At 36.4% G+C, this 18,267-nt stretch overlaps 2 protein-coding genes across 3 annotated transcripts; one reads left to right on the top strand and one right to left on the bottom strand.

Moving 5' to 3' along the window:
- The first annotated feature begins 2,669 nt into the window (after positions 1 to 2,669).
- LOC135636082 (transcription termination factor MTERF8, chloroplastic-like) lies at positions 2,670 to 4,059 on the top strand. Its single transcript, XM_065147632.1, has one exon. It carries the CDS (start codon positions 2,784 to 2,786, stop codon positions 3,930 to 3,932), a length of 1,149 nt encoding a protein of 382 aa, XP_065003704.1. The 5' UTR covers positions 2,670 to 2,783; the 3' UTR covers positions 3,933 to 4,059.
- Positions 4,060 to 7,952: 3,893 nt separating this feature from the next.
- Positions 7,953 to 12,727, bottom strand: LOC135635431 (transcription termination factor MTERF4, chloroplastic-like). Of its 2 annotated transcripts, none has more exons than XM_065146478.1 (2): positions 11,397 to 12,727; positions 7,953 to 8,347 (listed from the first exon to the last, which is right to left on the bottom strand). In XM_065146478.1, the coding sequence occupies exon 1, from the start codon at positions 12,595 to 12,597 to the stop codon at positions 11,425 to 11,427; it is 1,173 nt and encodes a 390-aa protein (XP_065002550.1). In that variant the 5' UTR covers positions 12,598 to 12,727; the 3' UTR covers positions 7,953 to 8,347; positions 11,397 to 11,424. The 2 variants fall into 2 exon arrangements, with proteins under 2 accessions (XP_065002550.1, XP_065002549.1); XM_065146477.1 differs by having other exon boundaries at positions 11,384 to 12,726.
- Between the last annotated feature and the right edge of the window lie 5,540 nt (positions 12,728 to 18,267).

Raw genomic sequence — 18,267 nt, 5'->3', positions numbered from 1 at the left:
TAGATTTATTTATTCTCATCGATAAATGTACCTATAGGGACTCGCCCCTAATGGGCAGATGAAGGCAATTTCTATGGGGTTAGGATTGGTAAAACACTTCCCACCTCGTCCTCGTCCCCCTCCTCACCTCAATTGTATTATTATATTATATATATTTATTAACAATAATATAAAATAAAAAATACATATTTTAGAATTAAACCCAATAATATATAACCCTAACATTTCAACATTAACAACTAAATCAATCGTATATGTAATTTTTAATATATGTAAAAAAATTTATAAATAAAATAATAAAAAAGTAAAAAAAATATTCCATCAAAAACTAATTTGTATATTTATTTGGATATATTTGTATTCATTTAGTTATAGTTATATTTGGATATTTGATCTTGTTTATATTTGTGTCTATTTGAATAGAGATGGACTTGAAGGAGTGCCACAGTATTATAGAGGTAGATCTACTATTCGCGAAGAAATGAGACGAAGATGTGAAGTGATAGATAGTATGACTATGGGTATGGAAGTATCATTGTACAGGTGAGACTTCCATAGAGACATCAAATTTTTTCTCTCATGGAGAGAGAATGTATGGTTATGAAGAGAGTTAAGGAGGTGGAGAATGTCATGACAAACTCAAGTATTAAGATAAGACAAAAGGGCAAAAGTCGGGGAACTTCATAAGACCGATATTGATAGACATCTCAATCAAGATAGCTAAAGAGGGAGACTTCCGGTTAATGTGGGAGCACTTAATTAAGAAATGAAATAGACAGTATATGATCTTGTATTCTAGAAATTCAATGGCAATGAGAAGATGAATCATAGTTGCTAACTCAACGCAAGGAGTGTAATACTTTAAATGCTTTAAAAATATAAGAGCAAACAAAGGCTAATACGTAGTTTGATGCATGAGGTACAATCATCGAGGAGGCGAGTGAAGTTAAGTACCCTCATCCTTCTCAACACTTAAGAAAATACATAAAATTGAGTACACTAATTCTCTTACTTATCTAGTAAAGAAGCTTTGTACTTGTTCCAAGATCCTTTGAATAGACTTAACAATAGATAACATTTGTCAAATCATTTTTTTCTTAGAAAAAGGCAAAATAAAGATAATTAAATTGAAGCTCCATCGTAAATTAAGATTTGCTTATAAATACACACAAGTCTTAAGATTTCAGTGAGAGAGATACAAAATATTCAAAGAGATACTTTTGAGAGTTTCTAAGAATGTACAAGAGGAGTTGTATTTGACTAAAGATAATTTAAAGATTTTATAATTAATTTATATTATAAAAAATTAATTTTATCTATGAACATAGATAAGAGAGTTATCGAACCATATTAAATCTTGTACAAATTTTTTAATGTAACTTAAGAATATATTTTAAATTTATTAATATCTAAACCTTTTTATTTAAAAATTTCTTTCATTCCTCAACAATTATCACCCTTCATCATTTTCATCACAAAAACTAAAACTATACTCTTTTTATTCTCTTCTAGTCAGATCAAATCTCATCACCACAATGTTCCATCTCAGTACATGCTATATTGTGATCAGTCTATACATGAATGCAATTCATGACAGGTTTCTTGGCTTAGGGAAATGCAGTGATGATCCTTTATTTGTGAAATACCTATCTTTCCGAACTTACTCTATCAAATGCAAATACTGTCACAAGATATTGTCGTGTAAATATGAAGAACTCGCAAAGCTACTTGTTTTGTCTGCAACTTGGAATTTCACAATATATGCAAACAAATATCGTAGAGAGTTGTAAAGTGTAGGAAAGAAGAGCACTAGAGAGCAAGGTTCGCAATACCGTACAGTACCGGAGTTTCGACCTGGGCTCGGTACCGGTATGGTACGGTATACCGCTCGGTACACCCAGGTGTACCGAGCAGTATATTCAAGCGTGCCGAGCACTGTAGCAGTGCTACAGTGCTACAGTACTGCTACAGTGTTGGAACAGTAACATATGGTCCGTGTACCGAAAGTCTGGCGGACCGGTACGTACCGCCCGTACCGGGCGGTACGGATCGGTACTGCAAACCATGCTAGAGAGTACGACTGCTGAGAGTTGACTATAGAGGAAGTTACCTTGGTCTCTCTTTCATGGTCTCCACATATTTGTTACAGTTGCTTTCAGTAAGGAGGCAATTGATTGTGTTTGTTAGTCTTCGTATGTTCCCTTTGCTATGGAAGCACCAACTCAAAGAGGTAGGTCAATTGAAATAGTTTATCCTTTCATATAATTCAAACCAAAGAACATTGCACCCCAATCCCATAAGATGAAACGCTCCGAGGAGCTTCTTACGTTTTTGTCATGATGTTAAAGATATGAAAGTTTGACGTGAAACGACTTCGGATACTTGGTGAGGAGATTCTTTAAATAATCTTTCAAATATTTAAACATCAAATCATATTATGATAACAAACAATTAATAATTATGATGATATTTGGGATTTAGTATTCTTATTATCGTTGATTGAATTTGATAATTTAGGTAGCATAATTATCAATTAATCCGAGGATTGGGATACAGTAATCTTGATGGTCATTCATCAATTTATTCTTTTTAGTTGACACACAGTAAAAATCGATTAAGAAAAAAAAAAAAAAGCCTACGGTCGTAGAAATCTCTGATCGAAAAAGGTTCCTCCAACACAGTAACATAGTTCTAGGGTTTAGGACGCAGGTATTTCCGGCCTAAACGCGCTCCTGACGCAGCAACACCTCCTACAAAGAAGAAGACGACGACGATAGACATTGATGAATAGGTCGCCCTACTTCTCTCTCTTGTCCAAAGCCCTCGCCTTCATCCCTCGCAGCCGTCCGGCCGATGCTGTCCATTTTCTCGCAAGCCACTCATACTCCGCCGCCTCCGGAGCTCCACAGAGCAGCCTTATGGCTGATTACCTGGTCAGCTCCTGTGGCTTCGATCCTGATCAGGCGGCCAAGGCGTCGAAGCTCCTCGGCCGCATCGAATCCCGCCACCAGCCTGACTCCGTCCTTGGCTTATTTAAAAGCTACGGTTTTGACAACACCCACTTGAAAAAGGTCATATCTGCAAACCCCCGGTTGCTTCTTCTCGACGTGGAGAAGACCCTGGCCCCAAAGTTCCGAGCTCTGCAGGATCTGGGCTTCTCCTGCTCCGACATCACCCACCTCGTCAGATCGAATAACCACTTCATCAGCCACAAATCCCAGACCATCTTGTCCAAGATCCAATTATGGCAAGGCCTCCTCGGGTCCAACGACTTTTTGGTGAACTTGTGCAAGAACAACAGGAGGTTTCTCGGGTATAGCATCGAGAAGAGGATCCAGCCTAACATTGAAATTCTAAGGGATTGCGGGATCACGGATCAGAAGCTCTCAATGATCCTACGGCAATATCCCCTCCTCATAACCCGGAATGCTGAAACCCTGAAGGCGTTAATCAGTCGTGTCGAGGGTTTGGGAGTACCTCGCACCTCGGGGATGTTCCTCCTGATCCTGAGTGTGCTCCAGAGCATCTCCGAGAAGAACTTCAAGGCTCACTTGGAGTTCTTCAAGGGCTTCGGGTGGTCCGAGGATGATTTCCTTGCTGCATTCAGAAAGGCTCCTACGTTTGTGCGATTTTCTTTAAAGACTTTGCAGAGGAAGATGGAGTTCTTGGTAAATGAAACCAGATGTGCTCCATCTTATCTTGCACTTCGGCCAGTTATTTTGTTGATGAGTTTGGAGAAAAGGTTGATGCCAAGGCATCGGATTGTGACAGGCCTGAAGTCTAGGGGAGTTTGCATCAGTAACCTTAGTATGTCTACATACATGAAATATCCAGAGAAGAAATTTGTGGAGAAGTTCGTCAACTGCTACAAGGAGTATCCAGAACTCATTGAGTTGTATAATGTAGCCCCCAAACACAGAACTGCACTTTGATCGTGAAAATGCATAATGCATAGCACAAGCTTTTGTACCAGCAAGTTATGTTTCCAGGTTCCAATTTTCCACTATCTGCATAACATGATCTACAGTTTGCAACCAAATAATTCCTGCCATTTACTTCGTTTTCTGTGAATGTGAGATGAGTTTGGATGCTTACATGTAGTAAGAAAATGAAGAATATTGAGAAGATTTGCGATGATATTGCCGATAGAGTTAAATGCTTGTTGATAATCACTTATGTAGACGCCACATGGAATTGTTATTCTTGTCCCATTCGTTTTAAGTCTACCGGAAGATATCAGACTTATGTAGGTTATTGGACACCTGAAGTTTTGAATTGATTTGACTATGGATATTTGGTAATTTAGGTTTCGAGTTTTGGTTAATTTTTCAAATGATAAGAAGTAGGATTCTTTTGGATGGTACGGTAGGATGCTTTGGTGATTTTGAGCTGGATGATGAGGCTTTTGATTTAGGGCAAGGGTTGGTCATCTTTTATATAAATTTATTAAAGCCTCTCCTATCCAAATCCAAACCCAAAACCCAAAAAAGGGAAATGAGGTTGGGTTTCAATTTTTTGTATATTTTGTTTATCAAATTTTGTTCTCTTTCTTAAGTGATTAGTTTGAACCACTTCTTTCCTCTTGCTGATCGGTCAATTCAGTTGAAATTTCTCTCTTTATAAATGCAAAACCTTAATGAATACCTGGTTGCCACCATGATAGTTTGAAGCTGACTGTCTTCTTGAGAATGAAGTTGTAACTCTTAGATTTATGAAGGAAACCACACTTTCCGTATTGACAATGTTTTGTTCTCAATTTAAGCACTGGAATATACAAGTTGTCCTTTACCAATTTAAGCATTTGAATACGGGGGTGGTCTAAACTTCATGCACTTCAGCTCAGACTGGCCAACTCCATGTGGTCCGGCCTGAGCGACCAAGTTCCACGTGGCTGCATAAGGTCCTGCCCATTAAGACTGCTAGGGACTGGTTTGCAATTTATTGAAGAAATGATTGTAAATTTCAAGGACTGAATTGTAAATCGATAATAACTTTTTTGGACTCTGTATCCAATTTGGATGATCAATATAGTGTTAGGTGCCTCATAAACCTAGATTCTCTTTATGCTGACATGATGAAATTTTAATATGCTGTTATTAGTTCATATTTCTTTTGGCAATCAATTTTATATTGATGCATCTATTGTAGCCTATAATTGACGCATATTAATATTTGTTAGAAGTGCCATGATGCATAAGTTGGACACTTGAGCCTGTGAAAGGTTGTTGTTGCATGGTCGTGCAGCATGTTGATATATACATAGATGGATGATTGGACAACACTGTCATTATTAGTAGGCAATTTTGAAAGGGATTAGTAGTCGTGAAACAAGCTTATAAGATATTCCTTGCATCTATAGAAAGACTTATTTCTACTGTTGCCGGGCACCACTTGATCCTAGTAATGGACTAATAGCAGGGAATGTGATATGAATTTAGTCTATAAGGAGGTTGCTTCATCCTGAGCAGTCGGACGAGTTCCGATGCAGCAAAGTGCACTAATGGATGTGCTTTTCTCATGATGAATTTGTGAGATCTTTTATTCTATGTTATGCTCTTTTTTCATTATTATTCTTATCTTTTGCTGATTGCATGAGACACAACTAGATTTCTTGACATCTTGTTTCTACTGAGATAATCCCTATCGATCTGAAAATTACATATTTCAGATGATCCATAGCTGGGGAACTAAGGATTGAGAAGTGTTCGGTTCTAGCAAGGTGAAGATTGTTATATGATATTTAATAAAAGTATAGTTTGATGTTTAGTCCAGTAATAATGATGACACTTGATGGGATGCATTTTCCATTATTGTCAATGAATATTATTATTGTGCTCTGTGCATTCCAGATGTCTGGATCATAAGTTTACGGAGGGTGTGATCCTCTCATTTTTTGGGTTGGGTCATATTGAGTGTTTGGTGCAAAAAATGTTCTTATCAATCAAAAGTACTTGATTGTTAGCTCCATTTACAGAGTGTTTGGTGCAAAAGAAGTGGATTAGCAGTGATCTCGGAAATTGCTATTTTAGTAGGTGTTAGTGTCCAGAGGTTGTGTTGTATCGATCATAAATTGTTCTTATCAATAAAAAATACTTGGGGTGTTAGCTCCTTTTGCGGAGTGTTTGGTGCAAAAGAAGTGGATTAACAAGGTTCTTGGAAATTGCTCTTTTAGTATGTGTTAACTTCCAGAGGTTGGCATATGCAGTGTGCTAGTTTGATTACATTAGTAAGGATATGTTGAACAAATTGGAAAAGGAAATATATTGCCTTCAGGTAATATATTCTAGGAGTTACTTTGCTAGGGAGAATTCAACCATTGCCTGCCTTCAGGTAATGAAAGAGAAATGAGACTTGTGCTTCAATGTGACAATAGAGCATCTCTAAATTTATTGCCTAATGGCAACATGTAATCTCGAATTTGATTCCTGCCCTTGGTTCTCCAGATTCTTATATATGCTATTCTGTTGTAGTGTAGCATGCTAGTCTCAGCCATTCGTTCGATTTTTAATCTTTTGGTGTGTTCCTTTTCTTAAGACTTTGTTGTATTGTTGTCTCTGGACAAATACATCAAAATAATCTTCCCTGAGGTATTGTAGCATGCTAATCTCCAGTAAATGTTGTATGTGTCCTAGTTCCAATCTTTTGCATTGTGCTTTTTCTTAGGTATTCATACATTATTGGCCTTGGAGAATTAACAGTAGTGTCACTGCTTACTCTTGTTGAGTTATCAGGATCAAGAGAAGTTTTAGATGACTTGCACCCTATCGCATGTTGATCATCGTAGAGATGTTTTCCTGACAAAGGCTTGACTCCTTATCAGCGAAGAATTATACATGTACTGTACTGCGTCAGAACTATCTGCTGGATAGGGTCAGTGAGAGAATATCAAATATGGGATCCTTTATAATTGAATAAAATATATAATAAAATTGATTAGATTCTGATAACGGATATTAGCCAATAAAAAGAAAGTTTATATTATAGTAGGATTCTTTAAGGGGGTATCTTTGATGGGAGAAACTCTCCTAATTATTTATCTCATTCTCTTGTCTCTGAACCATTAATAACTATAGTCTTGTGAAAAGGTAGAAAGAGATGGAGAGTGTTTAGTTCTCCTTGTAGATCAGTTTTGCTGACAAACAAATTCCTTGATTTGTGCGCTGTAGTGGTAGGGTCATTTAGACTTTGCAGCATCGTAGAGTTCTCTTCCCAACTCCTGTTTACTTAACAATGAGCATGAATATACGCCTATGACCAAAAATTCCATTTGGTGCCTTCAAAATATTGCTGCAGAAACTAAATCCGGTGAAGAAATGAATGCCATTTGCCCTTCACTTGCATCTCATAGGAGCAAAAGAAGGGGAAAATAATCTGGGCATAAAATCTAGTTAGCTAGAATTTGGATGCTTTCATCTCCAGAATCTCTCTTTTTATCTTTTCTTAAAGATCAGTAGATTCAATGTACAAGGCATTGCAGTTTTCTTCATGTTTCTTCCTTTCTTTCTTTTCTTTTGGAAAAACAAAAGGATGATGAGAATATGCACATTTTGGTTATATAATATCAACAATGATGAGAATAAGAACAATGAAATGAAAGCAGACAGGACCAATAAATAAGTTTTCAGAAATAACAACTGATAAGTCGTCAAATGAACAGCAGTGCTGTGTGCATTAGTCTTTATAAAGTATAAATTCCACATCATACTTCACTTGATCACCATCAATATGGTGGAAACAAATTTAAAAGAAAGTTCAGTTTGATATGATGTAAAACAAGATATCTCATTCTTGGTTTGATCTAATTACAAAAAGTTATGCTCAGATCTATATCATTTCTTAGTCTAGAGTATATTTGAACACACAACAATAACAATAATTGCAAGCCATAATGGGCAGATTCAACATCTCACCTATCAGAAATCTTAAATTCGGGAAGCAGGGATGATACCGCATTACCAACAAAACCTGATAATAGCGAGAAAAAATAAATTGATCTTCTTGTTTAGCAAGCAATTTTAGAGCGCATAAGAAACCTAGAACATATATAGTTCTACAAGTTGAAAGGATCTCAGTCCTTTTAGAGACAAAATCCCCCACAAAAAGTATCAACCCTTGCAAAGAGCATCAGTCTTTTCCTACTGAAAGAACCTGACCCTATCCAGCAGCTAGTTCTGAGGCAGTACAGTACATGTATAATTCTTCACTGATAACGAGTCAAGCCTTTGTCAGGAAAACATCTCTACGATGATCAACATGCGATAGGGTGCAAGTCATCTAAAACATCTCTTGATCCTGATAACTCAACAAGAGTAAGCAGTGCTTCAGTTTAATTTAACCAAGCACCTACCTGCCAGATACACTGCTGTTAATTCTCAAAGGCCAATAATGTATGAATACCTAAGAAAAAGCACAATGCAAAAGATTGGAACTAGGACACATACAACATTTACTGGAGATTAGCATGCTACAATACCTCAGGGAAGATTATTTTAACGTATTTGTCCAGAGACAACAATACAACAAAGTCTTAAGAAAAGGAACACACCAAAAGATTAAAAATCGGACGAATGGCTGAGACTAGCATGCTATACTACAACAGAATAGCATATATAAGAATCTGGAGAACCAAGGGCTGGAATCAAATTCGAGATTACATGTTGCCATTCGGAAATAAATTTAGAGATGCTCTATTGTCACATTGAAGCACAAGTTTGTAACATAAAAACAACCTGCATAATTTGACATATTAACTAGATGTCCAGATCACATTTTTGTTTGATAGCTATTACAGCTTTGACAAAAATAAGACACCAAACAAAGGATGCAAAAGAAACATATAGTAGCAAAAGCCAAAAATGTTGAAATGTGGATTTTCATAGTACATAAACCAGTATAACTACATATCATAAATATAACCAAAGATTCTAACTGTTAGAAATATCTTGACTTCAGTCTGACTGGGTAAAATACATTTCAGGAAGGCTGAAATTGGTGTCATCTGACAGCGGACAAAATACATTTTGGGAAGGGAGAAATTGGCCTACAAGAAGTCAGCAAGTCTCATTTCTCTTTCATTACCTGAAGGCTGGCAATGGTTGAATTCTCCCTAGCAAAGTAACTCCTAGAATTATATTTCCTTTTCCAATTTGTTCAACATATCCTTACTAATGTAATCAAACTAGCATACTGCAGATGCCAACCTCTGGAAGGTAACACATACTAAAAGAGCAATTTTCAAGAACCTTGTTAATCCACTTCTTTTGCACCAAACACTCCGCAAATGGAGCTAACACCCCAAGTATTTTTTATTGATAAGAACAATTTATCATCGATACAACACAACCTCTGGACAGTAACACCTACTAAAATAGCAATTTCCGAGATCACTGCTAATCCACTTCTTTTGCACCAAACACCCTGTAAATGGAGCTAACAATCAAGTACTTTTTATTGATAAGAACATTTTATGCACCGAACACTCAATATGACCCAACCCAAAAAATGAGAGGATCACACCCTCCGTAAACTCATGATCCAGACATCTGTAACGCACAGAGCACAATAATAATATTCATTGACAATAATGAAAAATGGATCCCATCAAGTCTTATCATTATTACTGGCGTACACATCTAACTGTACTTTTATTAAATATCAGATAACAATCTTCACATTGCTAGAACCGAACACTTCTCAATCCTTAGTTCCCCAGCTATGGATCATCTGAAATATGTAATTTTCAGATCGATAGGGATTATCTTAGTAGAAACAAGACGTCAAGAAATCTAGTTGTGTCTCATGCAATCAACTAAAGATAAGAATAATAATGAAAAAATAAAATAAATTAGAATAAAAGATCTCACAAATTCATCATGAGAAAAGCACATCCATCAATGCACTTTGCTGCATCGGAACTCGTCCGACTGCTCAGGATGAAGCAACCTCCTTATAGACTAAATTCATATCACATTCCCTGCTATTAGTCCATTACTAGGATCAAGTGGTGCCGGGAAACAGTAGAAATATGTCTTTCTATAGTTGCAAGGAATATCTTATAAGCTTTTTTGACAACTAATAATCCCTTTCAAAATTGCCTACAAATAATGACAATGTTGTTCAATCATCCATATATGTGTATATCAACATGCTGCACAACCATGCAACAACATCCTTTCACATGCTCAAGCGTCCAGCTTATGCATCATGGCACTTCTAACAAATATTAATATGCGTCAATTATAGGCTAAAATTGATTGCCAAAAGAAATATGAACTAATAACAGCATATTAAAATTTCATCATGTCAGCATAAAGAGAATCTAGGTTTTACGAGGCACCTAACACTATATTGCTCATCCAAATTGGATACGGAGTTCAAAAAAGTTATTATCGATTTACAATTCAGTCCTTGAAATTTACAATCATTTCTTCATTACATTGCAAACCAGTCCCTAGCAGTCTTAATGGGCAGGACCTTAGGCAGCCACGTGGAACTTGGTCTCAGAGGCAGGACCACATGGAGTTGGCCAGTCTGAGCTGAAATGCATGAAGTTTAGACCACCCCCGTACTCAAATGCTTAAATTGGTAAAGGACAACTTGTATATTCCAGTGCTTAAATTGTGAACAAAACATTGTCAATACGGAAAGTGTGGTTTCCTTCATAAATTTAAGAGTTACAACTTCATTCTCAAGAAGACAGTCAGCTTCAAACTATCATGGTGGCAACCTGGTATTCATTAAAGTTTTGCATTTATAAAGAGAGAAATTTCAACTGAATTGACCGATCAGCAAGAGGAAAGAAGTGGTTCAAACTAATCACTTAAGAAAGAGAACACAGTTTGATAAACAAAATATACAAAAAATTGAAACGCAACCTCATCTACCTTTTTTGGGTTTTGGGTTTGGTTTTGGATAGGAGGGACTTTAGTAAATTTATATAAAAGGTGACCAACCCTTGCCCTAAATCAAAAGCCTCATCATCCAACTCAAAATCACCAAAGCATCCTACCATACCATCCAAAAGAATCCTACTTCCTATCATTTGAAAAAATAACCAAAACTCGAAACCTAACTTACCAAATATCCATAGTTAAATCAATCAAAACTTCAAGTGTCCAATAACCTACATAAGTCTGATATCTTCCAGTAGACTTAAAACGAATGGGACAAGAATAACAATTCCATGTGGCATCTACACAAGTGATTATCAACAAGCAATTAACTCTATCGGCAATATCATCACAAATCTTCTCAACATTCTTCATTTTCTTACGACATGTAAGCATCCAAACTCATCTTACATTCACAGAAAACGAAGTAAATGGCAGGAATTATTTGGTCGCAAACTGTAGATCATGTTATGCGGATAGTGGAAAATTGGAACCTGGAAACATAACTTGCTGGTACAAAAGCTTGTGCTATGCATTATGCATTTCCACGATCAAATGCAGTTCTGTTTTTGGGGACTCCATTATACAACTCAATGAGTTCTGGATACTCCTTGTAGCGGTTGACGAACTTCTCCACAAATTTCTTCTTTGTATATTTCATGTATGTAGACATACTAAGGTTACTGATGCAAACTCCCCTAGACTTCAGGCCTGTCACAATCTGATGCCTTGGCATCAACCTTTTCTCCAAACTGCACAACAAAATATCTGGCCGAAGTGCAAGATGAGATGGAGCACATCCGGCTTCATTTACCAAGTACTCCATCTTCCTCTGCAAACTCTTTAAAGATAATTGCACAAACGTAGGAGCCTTTCTGAATGCAGCAAGGAAATCATCCTCGGACCACCCGAAGCCCTTGAAGAACTCCAAGTGAGCCTTGAAGTTCTTCTCGGAGACGCTCAGGAGCACACTCAGGATCACGAGGAACATCCCCGAGGTGCGAGGTACTCCCAAACCCTCGACACGACTGATTAACGCCTTCAGGGTTTCAGTATTCCGGGTTATGAGGAGGGGATATTGCGGTAGGATCATTGAGAGCTTCTGATCCGTGATCCCGCAATCCCTTAGAATTTCAATGCTAGGCTGGATCGTCTTCTCGAAGCTATATCCGAGAAACCACCTGTTTCTCTTCCATATCTTCATCAGTAAGTCGTTGGACCCGAGGAGGCCTTGCCATAATTGGATCTTGGACAAGATGTTCTGGGATTTGTGGCTGATGACGTGGTTATTCGATCTGACGAGGTGGGTGATGTCGGAGCAGGAGAAGCCCAGATCCTGCAAAGCTCGGAACTTTGGGGCCAGGGTCTTCTCCACGTCGAGGAGAAGCCACCGGGGGTTTGCAGATATGACATTTTTCACCTGGGTGTTGTCAAAACCGTAGCTTTTAAAAAAGCCAAGGACGGAGTCAGGCTGGTGGCGGGATTCGACGCGACCAAGGAGCTTCGAGGCTTTGGCCGCCTGATCAGGATGGAAGCCACAGGAGCTGACCAGGTATTCAGCCATAAGGCTGCTCTCTGGAGCACAGGAGGCGGCGGAATAAGAATGGGTTGCGAGAAAAAGGGTAGCATCGGCCGGACGACAGCAAGGGACGAATGCAAGGGCTTTGGACAAGAGAGAGACGTAGGGCGACCTATTCATCAATGTCATCGTCTTCTTCTTCTTCTTCTACTTCTTTGTAGGTTCCTTCTCTTCACCAAAACCTAGCGAAGGCGGCGTCGCTGCGTACTGAGGAGCGCGTTTAGGCCGGAAGTACCTGCGTCTTAAACCCTAGAAGTGCGTTACCGTGTTCGACATTTTTTTTTCTGGCGGAGATTACTGCGACCGCAGGCGTCTTTTTTTCTTCGTCAACTTTTAGTTTGTTGAGGGGAGAAACAACTTTTATTGCGTGCCAACTAAAGATAATAAAAGGTGTTCTTTTAGAAAAAATTTGCACTATTATTTTTTTATCTTGGGTTTATTTTTTATAGTTAGAACAAAAATATACCCTTAATCTTCTATTAAAAATGACTTGATCAGCTATTAAAAAATTGATAATTAATTATCAAAAATTTTAAAAAATATAAAAAGCTATGCTAATCATTTAAAATCAATAGATATGCATCGAAGATTATTAATATCTATTTTTTACTTTAAAAACTTTGTAATTAATTATAAAATTATAATTTATTTAAATAATATCTATGATTAAGTCACATAAGCAAAAAATATAAGAGTGTTTTTTGTCTAAATAAAAAAAAACCTAAGTAAAAATGAATATGGAGGGTTTCATCGATAAAAAAAAATAATGCTAGAATTTTTTTTTATATAAAGGACCCAACATGCATGAATTACTACTAGAAAATAATTTATTCATCATAAAATTTGATGGATTAATACATATGCTACTCTAATTATCAAGTTAAAGTCAATAATAAAAAATTCATGTAATCTTTAGTGTCATCATAATCATCAACTATTTATGATGTGAATGGCAAAACCGCTATCTACTCAATAGATTTTCACTGGATAGGGAATAGATAGAGACTCGTAAATATGTCAACTATCATGCTACAAACATACGTTATTTATGAAACAAAGCCCAAGGTAACTTCTATCTAGAAATTAATAATAATTAGATGATCATGTTCACACTAAAAATAGAAAGTCATTCATCCTATAATCATTAACTTATTATATCCGTACCAAGATTAAGAAATTGTATCCTGACTTTGATTTAGAATCGATTATATTTGATTTAACATATTGACAAGCATTATAATTGGTATATATATCCTTCGACGGAATCAAATAATTTGAGTAATATATCTCACCTTTATAAAGGCTAATTCTCACTCTTTATTATTTTTCAATATCGAAGAATTATTCTGTCAATTTAAGGGAATTATACTTGATCTAGCTAGCTCTTTATACAAAGTAACTCAAAATCTCTTTTCAATTTGTCATCTCAAAATTATTAGAATACGTGACTCTTTATAATTGAATAAGATATATAATAAAATTAATTAGATTTTGATGACAACTATTAGTTAATAGAAAGGAATATCAAAATATGTGCTAAGTGAGGGACTGAGATCCTTTCAACTTGTAGAACTATATATGTTCTAGGTTTCTTATGCGCTCTAAAATTGCTTGCTAAACAAGAAGATCAATTTATTTTTTCTCGCTATTATCAGGTTTTGTTGGTAATGCGGTATCATCCCTGCTTCCCGAATTTAAGATTTCTGATAGGTGAGATGTTGAATCTGCCCATTATGGCTTGCAATTATTGTTATTGTTGTGTGTTCAAATATACTCTAGACTAAGAAATGATATAGATCTGAGCATAACTTTTTGTAATTAGATCAAACCAAGAATGAGATATCTTGTTTTACATCATATCAAACTGAACTTTCTTTTAAATTTGTTTCCACCATATTGATGGAGATCAAGTGAAGTATGATGTGGAATTTATACTTTATAAAGACTAATGCACACAGCACTGCTGTTCATTTGACGACTTATCAGTTGTTATTTCGGAAAACATAGATATTGGTCCTGTCTGCAGTCATATCATTGTTCTTATACTCATCATTGTTGAGAATATATAACCAAAATGTGCATATTCTGACCATCCTTTTGTTTTTCCAAAAGAAAAGATAGAAAGGAAGAAACAGGAAGAAAATTGCAATGCCTTGTACATTGAATCTACTGATCTTTAAGAAAAGATAAAAAGAGAGATTCTGGAGATGAAAGCATCCAAATTCTAGCTAACTAGATTTTATGCCCAGATTATTTTCCCCTTCTTTTGCTCCTATGAGATGCAAGTGAAGGGCAAATGGCATTCATTTCTTCACCGGATTTAGTTTCTGCAGCAATATTTTGAAGGCACCAAATGGAATTTTTGGTCATAGGCGTATATTCATGCTCATTGTTAAGTAAACAGGAGTTGGGAAGAGAACTCTACGATGCTGCAAAGTCTAAATGACCCTACCACTACAGCGCACAAATCAAGGAATTTGTTTGTCAGCAAAACTGATCTACAAGGAGAACTAAACACTCTTCATCTCTTTCTACCTTTTCACAAGACTATAGTTATTAATGGTTCAGAGACAAGAGAATGAGATAAATAATTAGGAGAGTTCCTCCCATCAAAGATACCCCCTTAAAGAATCCTACTATAATATAAACTTTCTTTTTATTGGCTAATATCCGTTATCAGAATCTAATCAATTTTATTATATATTTTATTCAATTATAAAGGATCCCATATTTGATATTCTCTCACTGACCCTATCCAGCAGATAGTTCTGACGCAGTACAGTACATGTATAATTCTTCGCTGATAAGGAGTCAAGCCTTTGTCAGGAAAACATCTCTACGATGATCAACATGCGATAGGGTGCAAGTCATCTAAAACTTCTCTTGATCCTGATAACTCAACAAGAGTAAGCAGTGACACTACTGTTAATTCTCCAAGGCCAATAATGTATGAATACCTAAGAAAAAGCACAATGCAAAAGATTGGAACTAGGACACATACAACATTTACTGGAGATTAGCATGCTACAATACCTCAGGGAAGATTATTTTGATGTATTTGTCCAGAGACAACAATACAACAAAGTCTTAAGAAAAGGAACACACCAAAAGATTAAAAATCGAACGAATGGCTGAGACTAGCATGCTACACTACAACAGAATAGCATATATAAGAATCTGGAGAACCAAGGGCAGGAATCAAATTCGAGATTACATGTTGCCATTAGGCAATAAATTTAGAGATGCTCTATTGTCACATTGAAGCACAAGTCTCATTTCTCTTTCATTACCTGAAGGCAGGCAATGGTTGAATTCTCCCTAGCAAAGTAACTCCTAGAATATATTACCTGAAGGCAATATATTTCCTTTTCCAATTTGTTCAACATATCCTTACTAATGTAATCAAACTAGCACACTGCATATGCCAACCTCTGGAAGTTAACACATACTAAAAGAGCAATTTCCAAGAACCTTGTTAATCCACTTCTTTTGCACCAAACACTCCGCAAAAGGAGCTAACACCCCAAGTATTTTTTATTGATAAGAACAATTTATGATCGATACAACACAACCTCTGGACACTAACACCTACTAAAATAGCAATTTCCGAGATCACTGCTAATCCACTTCTTTTGCACCAAACACTCTGTAAATGGAGCTAACAATCAAGTACTTTTGATTGATAAGAACATTTTTTGCACCAAACACTCAATATGACCCAACCCAAAAAATGAGAGGATCACACCCTCCGTAAACTTATGATCCAGACATCTGGAATGCACAGAGCACAATAATAATATTCATTGACAATAATGGAAAATGCATCCCATCAAGTGTCATCATTATTACTGGACTAAACATCAAACTATACTTTTATTAAATATCATATAACAATCTTCACCTTGCTAGAACCGAACACTTCTCAATCCTTAGTTCCCCAGCTATGGATCATCTGAAATATGTAATTTTCAGATCGATAGGGATTATCTCAGTAGAAACAAGATGTCAAGAAATCTAGTTGTGTCTCATGCAATCAGCAAAAGATAAGAATAATAATGAAAAAAGAGCATAACATAGAATAAAAGATCTCACAAATTCATCATGAGAAAAGCACATCCATTAGTGCACTTTGCTGCATCGGAACTCGTCCGACTGCTCAGGATGAAGCAACCTCCTTATAGACTAAATTCATATCACATTCCCTGCTATTAGTCCATTACTAGGATCAAGTGGTGCCCGGCAACAGTAGAAATAAGTCTTTCTATAGATGCAAGGAATATCTTATAAGCTTGTTTCACGACTACTAATCCCTTTCAAAATTGCCTACTAATAATGACAGTGTTGTCCAATCATCCATCTATGTATATATCAACATGCTGCACGACCATGCAACAACAACCTTTCACAGGCTCAAGTGTCCAACTTATGCATCATGGCACTTCTAACAAATATTAATATGCGTCAATTATAGGCTACAATAGATGCATCAATATAAAATTGATTGCCAAAAGAAATATGAACTAATAACAGCATATTAAAATTTCATCATGTCAGCATAAAGAGAATCTAGGTTTATGAGGCACCTAACACTATATTGATCATCCAAATTGGATACAGAGTCCAAAAAAGTTATTATCGATTTACAATTCAGTCCTTGAAATTTACAATCATTTCTTCAATAAATTGCAAACCAGTCCCTAGCAGTCTTAATGGGCAGGACCTTATGCAGCCACGTGGAACTTGGTCGCTCAGGCCGGACCACATGGAGTTGGCCAGTCTGAGCTGAAGTGCATGAAGTTTAGACCACCCCCGTATTCAAATGCTTAAATTGGTAAAGGACAACTTGTATATTCCAGTGCTTAAATTGAGAACAAAACATTGTCAATACGGAAAGTGTGGTTTCCTTCATAAATCTAAGAGTTACAACTTCATTCTCAAGAAGACAGTCAGCTTCAAACTATCATGGTGGCAACCAGGTATTCATTAAGGTTTTGCATTTATAAAGAGAGAAATTTCAACTGAATTGACCGATCAGCAAGAGGAAAGAAGTGGTTCAAACTAATCACTTAAGAAAGAGAACAAAATTTGATAAACAAAATATACAAAAAATTGAAACCCAACCTCATTTCCCTTTTTTGGGTTTTGGGTTTGGATTTGGATAGGAGAGGCTTTAATAAATTTATATAAAAGATGACCAACCCTTGCCCTAAATCAAAAGCCTCATCATCCAGCTCAAAATCACCAAAGCATCCTACCGTACCATCCAAAAGAATCCTACTTCTTATCATTTGAAAAATTAACCAAAACTCGAAACCTAAATTACCAAATATCCATAGTCAAATCAATTCAAAACTTCAGGTGTCCAATAACCTACATAAGTCTGATATCTTCCGGTAGACTTAAAACGAATGGGACAAGAATAACAATTCCATGTGGCGTCTACATAAGTGATTATCAACAAGCATTTAACTCTATCGGCAATATCATCGCAAATCTTCTCAATATTCTTCATTTTCTTACTACATGTAAGCATCCAAACTCATCTCACATTCACAGAAAACGAAGTAAATGGCAGGAATTATTTGGTTGCAAACTGTAGATCATGTTATGCAGATAGTGGAAAATTGGAACCTGGAAACATAACTTGCTGGTACAAAAGCTTGTGCTATGCATTATGCATTTTCACGATCAAAGTGCAGTTCTGTGTTTGGGGGCTACATTATACAACTCAATGAGTTCTGGATACTCCTTGTAGCAGTTGACGAACTTCTCCACAAATTTCTTCTCTGGATATTTCAT

Source organism: Musa acuminata, chromosome BXJ3-4 (assembly GCF_036884655.1).
Source record: "Musa acuminata AAA Group cultivar baxijiao chromosome BXJ3-4, Cavendish_Baxijiao_AAA, whole genome shotgun sequence".
NCBI lineage: Eukaryota > Viridiplantae > Streptophyta > Magnoliopsida > Zingiberales > Musaceae > Musa > Musa acuminata.
The sequence above is the reverse complement of the archived record's forward strand: the minus strand, read 5'-3'. Positions and strand labels throughout refer to the sequence as shown.